Source organism: Sciurus carolinensis, chromosome 9 (assembly GCF_902686445.1).
Source record: "Sciurus carolinensis chromosome 9, mSciCar1.2, whole genome shotgun sequence".
Classification (NCBI taxonomy): domain Eukaryota; kingdom Metazoa; phylum Chordata; class Mammalia; order Rodentia; family Sciuridae; genus Sciurus; species Sciurus carolinensis.
Genome location: NC_062221.1, coordinates 6,992,481 through 7,002,500, shown reverse-complemented (window position 1 = coordinate 7,002,500; position 10,020 = coordinate 6,992,481). Strand labels below are relative to the sequence as shown.

The window sequence follows — 10,020 nt, the reverse complement described above, 5'->3', positions numbered from 1 at the left end:
AGGATGCTGCAGGTTGTTTTACCCATTACAAGGAACACATATTACATTGTGATATTTAAATGCATATAATGAGGTTTCTAAAAGGGAGAAGACAGAAGCAGACAAAGGACATTATTTTCTCATGGCCCACGGTGAGTAAACAGAAACTGAGGGTACTGTTTTTAGCGACCTGAAGTTCTTTCTCTACTGTAGTAATGATACACTTGAAGAAAGTCTCATCCTTCACTAAATCTTCACACAGGATTCTAACAACCCCATGAGAAAAGGGAGAGGATCAGAGTGAACCAGCAGTGGTGTGCCCAGCTGGAGGTTACAGGGTCCTATCACACTCTTTGGATTCCTTGTGCTGTGTTCTTCCCCAAATAAGCAAGCCCTCTGCTACCGTCAAATGCTGACGCTCTGAATCTGTGGCTAAAGGCAACATCACAGTGGAGGCATTTTCTGTCCTAACTCCTAGCGCTCTGAGGCGAGAGACAGAAACCCAACCTATCATCTCTGCTGCCAGTTCTCTCTATATAGTTCCAGAAGCTGGTCCTAAGAACACTGAAAGAACTCGGAGGTACCTCCTGGAACTCCCTGCAGCAAAGCAGAACCTATGGTGCCCTGAACCAGAATATGAAACAATATAAGAATATGATATTCAGCTACAGTAGTAGTTTCAGGAAGATCTTGAGTAATGGGATGTCAGGAGTGAGCGCTTCAGTGCATTTAAAATATTTCTTACTTTTTAAAAAAGTTTAAATAAGCACATGTGTATAAAAGGAAATGTCATTTATATTAAACATAAATCTCAGGCCACTAGTGACATCATGAAAATTCTGTGACCCCTTGTCCTGTTTTAACACTAGCTTGATATTATTTCCTCATGAGACCTTTGTCTTAAAAACAGAACAGAATAATCTTTCTTTGGAAGGTGGAAGGTAGGTTGGGAAAAGCAGGGAAGGGGCCCAAGTTTATACTATTTGGATGGCTGAGTAATATTTATTAATCATTTACTATAGAATCAATTTTTAACAAACTTGTACAAAACATAAAAGAATGGCTTGCTAACAATGGCCCTATTTCTGACCAGAAACTGCCTAAGAAATCATGGCAGAACGTGATATCAGCACCCAATCCACACTAGTGGTATTTCAATTTGCACATATTCATAGGATACATTTGCCTATTAAAAGAGAACAATTTATGGAATTGGTCTTCTGGAATGAAGAAAACCTTCTGTTGCTTTCATTTCACAATCACATTTTGAGGAAAGTGTCTCCCTGGATATGCACTTTTACCCTAAACCTTCAGTGCATACTGGCTTAGGTGAGAAAAACCAAACACTGAAAGAAATCTGCTGTGCTGAAGACCTTAAGTGGTGCTATGAGATGAGAAATATTTTAAACCAGTGTTAATAAATCTGTAGAGTAGGGTAGTGTCAGGCATTTTGAGATGCTATGTTCTCAAACTCATTTGGACAACTGTCAAAAACATTTTTTCAGAACACAGCGGAGACACACAAAACTACAATCGAGATATTAAAAATGCAACCAGCAGAAAAAGAGAGTTTAGGATAGGGCTCATAACCTCTTTGTTTTTTTGCATTTTCTAGTTCATGTTGTATGTTAACTGAATCCTCAAGCACAATATAATACATCAACTGTTATTATGTTTGTGTTAAATAAAATGATTAGGCTGAGAACTGAAACAGTTTGATTTGTAAGTTCTATGTAAAAGAACCTAACGCAGAAGACAGGGCTTTTATCAGAACTGAACACATGCTGAAGAGTGTGTAATGGCAAGGGGCCTGCCTCCATTTCTGGCCAGCAGCAACAATATCCTCACAAACCACTGATGGGTAAACAAGCTATTAATGACAGTTGCTTTTCAACACTCAGAATGGCCAGAATGTGCTGCCTGACCACAAGGACAAGCAGGTCATCACTCTCAAATGTTACACAATATAAGAAACACAAGCGAGACCTCTGTGGGGAGACAAACCCACAGGTATGGCTCCAGAGTTCTTTTGCTATTCAACTATTATTAGAAAGCAAATTCCACTTAGAGCTGTAAACACTTATAAACCTTTTTATCAAAAGGTTTATTATTACTTCTTTAACTGTCTGCCTAAGGTTGAACAAGGAGTTCTTATTCCTAGTGTGCAGTCCCAGACCTAAAGAATACAACTTAATATCTGAACCCAAAACACAGGGAGAAAAGTCCTTCCCTCTCCTTGCAGAAAAAGATGATGAATTTTCTTCTACAAATCTGCGGAGTACCCCAGACACTAGGCTGGTGAACCCTAAATGACCATTCATAGGATGCAGAATCACACTCATCAAGTGTGAGGGTAAGCTCCGGATTCCTCACCAGACCCAGAAACCTGCTCCATGGCTCATGGCTTTTGGTTTATTTTTTCATCCTGGTGGCCCTGAACCAGCAGCCCTAGCTTCACTTGGGAGTTTGTTGAAATACACAATTTCATGTCTTCCTCCAGATTCAGGTTTAAACAGGATTCCAGGTGTCTTGGATGCACATTAACAAGGGTAAAGCACTAACCTAGGTGACCATCTCCGCCCACTCCAATCCACCTCATCTGACTTTTCAGAAAAGAGAACAAGAGATGCTTTAGACACACCATCCTGACAGGGAAAGTCATTTCATTCCTTGCCAAAGTGGGCACAGCACTACAGTCTTTCTTTCAAGTCAAAACAACCCATACTATTACTTTTCCTAAAAAAAGTAACAATTTTTCATGTAGTTCAACCTCCTATTTTCTGATCTGAATCCTTCTACCATGAGGAAAGAATAGCGTTATTTGCATAGTTTGCTTATAAAACCATAATGGCTCTGTTATAATCAAATGGCAAAACTCTATCTCCTATACTTTTTCAAAAAAATGCAAATAAAAATGGTAAGCATTTTTATCTGGACTACACTAAAAGCTCTCTAGAAAGTAAATGTTTTAATACCCACTTAGCAGTTCAACAAGAGGTACTACTCACATTATCCAGAATTTTAAAACAAAATATGGTAGAAAAAACATGGAGGGGGAAAAAAATCTTTTGGCATAACAAGGACTACTTAATTGATTTCCCATGACTTTAGAGTATGGCTGATCCTAAAGTTGGTAGGAGCACATCATCACTTAACACCTTCCACCTCTACTCCTTTCAACCACGTGTTCACAGGCAGAAGCGTAGGTCATTATCACAAGGCCTTTCACCTGTATACGATTCTTCACCAAATAAAACCGTCATCTTAAGTTGATAACAAAACAGAGTCAAACACTGACAGGCATCTTCTCAATCACTTTTCCCAGTCTTAAGTGCAGCGTGGCACTGAGCCCCTGGAGTGGCTGCAGGTCTGGCTATGTGGTAGCCCCCACTGGACACCTGCAGGAGGACTCCCTGGGACTCAGAGGCAATGCAAAGGGGGTTTCCAAAGGCTGGAGAGTTGCTAAGTGGGGCAGCCAGACATGGTGCCATTCGGACCACCACATTTAAAAGAACAACAATGACAAAAAGGCAGTTTCCAACGTTTTCCAGGAATTTCTCTTTCTAAACTAAAAAGGTTCAAAGGCCCTTCTCCATGCCTAATAGTAATAATAAGTTCAACAGATAATCAGAAGCACAAACTAAACTCATTCCCAGAGAAAGGAAAATATGACACTAAAAGGTCAAAACACCGAGCAGGGATCTACAGCTGGTGTGAACAGAGGAGCAGCTCCACAGGGAGGCTGCAAAGTAAAGGGAGCTTCGGTGCAGCCCAGGACGGTCGGCGCTATTAATCAGCATCTTCATTTTCACTGTTTTGCTTCTCCCAGGAAGCCAGGGGCACAGGACACAGTGGTGAAGAAGAGAGAGAAGATGGTGGCAGCTTAAGGGACCCCCCGACGACTTCCTCAGTCCCTACAGCCACTATCATCTGCTGAAGAAGCTGCGCTTGGCCACACTGCAGAAGAGGCAAACTTGAACCAGGAACCACAGCCACAGGACAAGATGAAATGAAATAAAATCCCCCACACGAAGTTCTGTAAGAAGCCAAAAGAATTCAAATCCAAACAATTCCACAGACTAAAAATTCTGCCCCAGAAAAAAAAAATCACAAAGCATAAGGCTCATCTGGACAAATGTCAGAAAAAGAGCATCATATCAGAAATTCAAAATAAAAAAACAGAAATGTGACAATGGAGAAATAAATTCAAAGTTTTAATGAAAAGATTGAGTAAAACTAGGAAAACAACTGAGAATGAAAGTAAATACAAGCAAAATCACACACACATACACATACAGTCCCTAAAGAAAACAAAACAATGGAACAGAGTTAGTATTCAATAATATAATCTAAGAAAATTACTTCCGGAAATGAGAAAGCTCACTGTGTACTGTGAAAAAGTCAACTTCAGAAACAATCAAGTTTCAAAATTATCCTAGTAAAACTAACTGACAGGACTGAAAAAGTAATACCTGAGCACAAAGAAAAATCAAATTACCAATAAAGGTAAGGAAAGAAGGCTGATACAAGAGATATCAAGAGAAAATACATAAACAAGGCATTAGTAGAAAAATATTTTTAAGAAAGTCAAAGAAATAAAATGCAAGACAGGGATTTTATATCCAGCCAAGTTGTCATCCAAGTGACAACACTAGAAAATAGCTTGGAACATACCAGACCTCAGGGAATGCAACACCCCAGAGCCTTGGCTGAGGAACACACTAGAAGATGAGTTTCCTCAAAGCAGAGAAAAGGGGAAGCATAGGCAAGGAAAGTGATGGTAAACATGTGACATACCTAACTCAGAGCTGATCTAAAATAAGGTGACAGTGTGGGTAGAGGAACTGCAACTATAGGAATGTTCTAGCAAAGTAGTAAGAACATGAGAAGGAGAAACGGGAGGGAAAGGAAGGAGGGCTGGCTATAATGAAGGCGGGAGTCCAAAGGTGCCATTAAAAGGTAAATTGGGAATAAGGAGGGCAAGAGAATCATAAAAGACATAAAAGGTAGCAACCATAACAAAAGCACAGACCTTCTTAAGTTTCATAATCAAAAAACAAGAATAACAGGTTTGGGGTCTTTTTTGGTACAGGGGCTTGAACCCAGGGGTGCTTAACTACTGATCTACACCCCCAGCCCTATTTTTAATTTTATTCATAATTTTGAGACAGGGTCTCACTAAGTTGCTTAGGGCCTCCATAAGTTGCTGAGGCTGGTTTTGAGTTTGCAATCCTCCTACCTCAGGGTTTACAGGCATGTGCCACCGCACCCCACAACAACAACAGTTCTTAAGACAATTCCCCATCACAGTTTCATACATCCTACATCAGCTTTTGCTCTGGATCATCTTCCAAAGATGTATGTACAGCACACAGTCCTGGAAGACAGATACAGAAGCTCCCCTGGACTGGAAAGCAGTTTTGCTACTTGACTAGGATAACAAAGATGTCTTTCTCTGGGCAAATGTAGACAGGTTTTATAGTAGTCCTTTCAAGAAGTCCTAAGTTCAAAGTTCTCAGCTACCATACAACCCACTGACTACACACACCACTCCATGGGATGTGGGGTCAAGAGGAACCTATATGACTGTGAAGCACATCGACTTTTGTGCTTTACCACTGACCCAGGAATCTCGTGCCTTCTGCCACCACCTATGAAAGCGTCAGGCGTGCAAGTAAAGTCTCAGACCCTGAATAAAGAAGAGACCCAAGAAATACAATGGTATATTCAATAAGTATGGCGTTATTCCTAGGATACACTTATAAGCAAAAACAAAAAGTTAAGTACATAACAGCATATACAAAATGCTACTTTTCATAAGAGAAAGAAAAAAGAAATACACACATAGGCACAAACATGCATGTGCACACTCATAAACATGCTTAGTTTATTTTTAAAAGTACAAAGGAGAAACTAGAAGTCAATAAAATTGGCTTCCTACAAGGGGTAGAGAAAAACAATCTGGAAAGGAAGGGAGTGATTCATCTCTCTGAAACTACCCTCGTGTATAATTTTGACTTACAGAAGCATGTTTGCAGTACATATACATATTCAAACATATAATCAAATCAACAAAAATGGAGACAAAACCACTTAAGCTGAATGCAAACAGAAATGAATGCAACTCTGCTTCAGATGAATAACATTACTACACTCAATGGGGGAGAGAACTGTACACAAATCCTAAACTCCTTCTGGTAGGCTACTTTTCACAATGTATGCCTATGGCAAATCTGAATCCATTTAAAGTGTATATAAATGAGCAAGTAAGGAATTATACTATTATACTATTGTCAGGAATCAGGGTTCTCATTTTGAAGAAAAACAGAGGTGGGAAGTAGGTAAAGCCCAGGAAGAGTTTTGTGGTTTAGATTCAGATTGAAGGTATCAGTAAGATCATGCTTTCCTAAAAGTATATATTTTAATTTATCAACCAATCCATAGTCTACTACCTACCTAATTGGGACTGAAAGTTCCTGAAGGTAATGGAATCCCAGAAACAATGATAACATCAAATGCCCAGAGCCTGATTTCCAAATATCGTTTCCCTCTAAATTGAAACAGGGGATGTTAGTCAGTTTTTCATCACTGTGACCTAAATACCTGACAAGAACAACTTTAGTGGAGGAAAATTTTATTTTGGTTCATGGTTTCAGAGGTTCCGTCTATGGTCGGTCAACTCCATTGCACTGGGCCTCAGGTGAGGAAGAACATCATGGCTGAAGGTCATGATGGAGGGAAGCAGCTCAGTTCATGGTGGCCAAGAAGAGGGAAGGGTGTCCTCAGGGAAGAGGGTCCCTTTCAGGGCATACCCTCAGTGACCCACCTCCTCCAGCTTTGCCCTGCCTGCCTGTAGCAACCACCCAGTCAGTCCATTCAAAGTAGGATGGACTGATGGGGGTTCCAGCTCTCACAATCTAGCCACTTCACCTCCGAACGTTCCTGCATCAAAACTGGAGCTTTGGGGAGCACCTCACACCCAAAATGTAACACAGAGAAATATAAAGAAATGGCTGGTTACAAGAGTGAGACAGGGAAAGTACAAGATAAGCCTGGAATAACCTGTATGAGAAAAGGGGAGTGGAGGGGAGGGGAGGGGAGGGAATGCCAAAAGAACCAGACACCATCTGGAAAGGAGCCTCCCTGACAAATGTGGGACAGTCTGAGCATCAAAATACATAAGGAAAAGAAGTGACAATAACCTGCTAATAAGACAAAAACCCATGGGTCCCTGCTTATAATAAATACATGCCAGGTGCTAAAATGGAGAGAGCAGCAGAGTTGAAAAATCTCCATTCTGCAATCATCAAGTAAGAACTGTCAACAGATAACGGAGCAATGATTTCAAGCTCTCTCTAGAACTTAAAACAGAGGTAGGCTTTATGGGAGTGTATGTAAAAATAAAAAAACATGGTGCAGTGCAGAACGACATGCTAGACAGTCCCCAGAAAAGGTGGCAACTGAGAAAGGAAGAAATGGCAGGACCAAAGCTGAATCACAGTCCTAAAAGACTGTGAAGGACTGAACAGAGGAGACCAGCCCGGAAGTGGTTCAGGAGGTCGTGAGCACCCACCATGCTCCTGCTTTCTCCTCCCAGGCTCTCATGTAACTGGATGCCAAGCCGGCCAACCAAGTATGTTTCCTGGTAGCAAGCATAACAAGCTACATGTCGCTTTTCTTACCCTATTTAAATTCACACTGGCTTTTACCCTCTCTCAACACAATGCCAATTCTCTGTGAAAATCCAAGTAAGTAATATGGAAAAGACAAAAACTGAAGAAGGCTGAAAATGGCTTTGATTCAACTGTGTGGGTTGCGCTTCTCCTTTTAATTCTATACTATGTATCCTGAAAGTCCATCTCTTACCATCATACTCTGAGGAGTATCTGGCTACACCCCAATTCAAATAAGGGTGACTAGTGCTAAAGGGCAAGGGCTCTAAACATCTTAATGGGAATGGAGAGACATAGCCTCAGGAGTCCACTGGTCCTAGATAGAGCAGGTTTTACTAATGCTTATGCCATAACTGTGGGTTCACCCACTTCTTTCTTGCATAACCCTCCTTAGATATGAAGAATATCACTAATCTTATTGACCTTTACTAACACACAAAGCAAGATAGATAGATAAATATATCAACGGTTCACAGGTAGTGGGTTCATTCTAAAATCAAGTTACAGAATCTTTTGCACAACTTAAATAAAACAGCATTAAAACCACCTGCTTCCTACTACCTAACTGTAGGCTAACTCACTCTCAGGCCTAAAATGCTTGTCTTTGAAATATATTTGATATATATGACCCAGATAAAAAGAACCCTTAACTTAGGGTCCAGAACTGAGAATAATAATTAATACACAATTATCCTTTGTCAAAAGTTTTAAAATAATTTTAGCTGGGAAACTTTTTCTTCAGTTGAAATCTTATTTAAAAGTGTACAAGTTCACTCTACAAAATAAAATTGGAACCACTTGGTTAAAGTGGTCAGCGGGAGTCTAGAGACCTCTGCCCACTTTGGGTGCTCTCCTGACAGCCCAAGTCACAGAGTCACTGCCATATGTGATGGTGTGTAAGGGTGCCACTGAAAACAAGATCCTCCAAGTATGAAATACAGAATTTAAACCTAGGACTATCCCACTCATCATTATTTATTGAAGAACGTGAACAGAGTGAGTAAAAATTCTTCTTAACAGATAATCATTTATAAGAGCAATGTAAGAGATCATTTTGGCATTAAGGTGGCTGTTCATTCTTATAATAAACTACCAACTGACACTGGAATGTGATATTTCAATTACCATTTTTATTCTAATGCCCTTATGTTCTATATCTTCTCAATTTGAAGTGATAAAAAATCACGAGGTTCCAGAAATGTTTTTAATGATGATAATGACAATGTTATTTACTTATTTCTAATCTCAACAAATACATAGTTCAAATTTTCTAACTAGGTTATTATTTCTTACTTTTTAAATAATTAATCTGTAATTTTTAGGAACTGTTTTAAAGGTCTAGGATTTCTCTGTTTCCTTTAGTTACTAAAAGGAAAACCTAAAATCCCTTCTACCTCTGAAATTCCTTTAAGTCAAAATTGAAGATGCCTCTTGTTACTATTTTGCTTGTATAGAAGCAGAACAAAAAGCACATTAATAGTTAACAAAGCTACAATATGATATCCAAATGAAGTCTCGCATTAAAAAAGTACTCAGACTGTATTTACAAAAGAATCTCTACCATTAATTATTCAACATTTGGATGTGACCAGAAACCAGAGCATAACTTTATAATGCTCTTTTTAAATGAACTACGTACTATGGTAACGAACATTTGGTACAGTGAGCTTTGTGAAATTTAGACTTCTTGTAGTACTATGGTTCTTCCAATTTTTTAATCAATGAACAGATTTTAATGTTAAATCAGTTTGAATTTCACTTGTTCTTCAAAAATGTTTATTTAAACCAAAAATTTTGCATCTCAAATATTATATATTCTAAAACTGAATATAGTTTGAACCAATGCATTATTCATAAAGCAAAGACACCAGGAGAAGCAAAGCTGTGTGCTTCTTTCAAAGCTGTTAAAATTGCTAAAACATACCATATTTATGCATGCAATATTTGATTGTTTTTCTTAAAACACAAGCTTGTTTTTGTCAGATCAAGATATGCCAAAAATTCTACACCAAACAATTTTTGCTTATAATTAAAGCAATCATCAATCCAAGGATTGTCATTCATTTTATTTCATCTCTACTTCAAAAAAAAAGGTAATTTTTAAAAAAATTTTAATTCCCTTGAAATGATAAGATAAATGAAAATGTAAGTGCCTTCACATAATAACAGTAAGCTGACCCTTTGGGAATGGTTGACTTTCTCAATGCGAGGCATTCAAAGCTCATTCAAAAGTGTTCATTTAGAATGCAGATATCAAAGATGATGCAAATGTTCAAGAGAAAATGAGAACTTACCAGATGTTCTAATCCAGCTTTGATGTTTCCAGATTCCCTAAAATAGAAGAATAAAGTTCTAAATAGTTGCTAAA

General features: G+C 38.8%; 1 protein-coding gene across 1 annotated transcript in view; it reads right to left on the bottom strand.

Moving 5' to 3' along the window:
* The window catches only part of Rsrc1 (arginine and serine rich coiled-coil 1), a 337,535-nt gene that overhangs the window by 163,686 nt on the left and 163,829 nt on the right, over nucleotides 1-10,020 (bottom strand). The window contains exon 5 of the mRNA XM_047565430.1: nucleotides 9,947-9,983. Within this exon, the coding sequence (XP_047421386.1) occupies nucleotides 9,947-9,983 (37 nt within the window). The remainder of the gene's footprint in view (nucleotides 1-9,946; nucleotides 9,984-10,020) is intronic.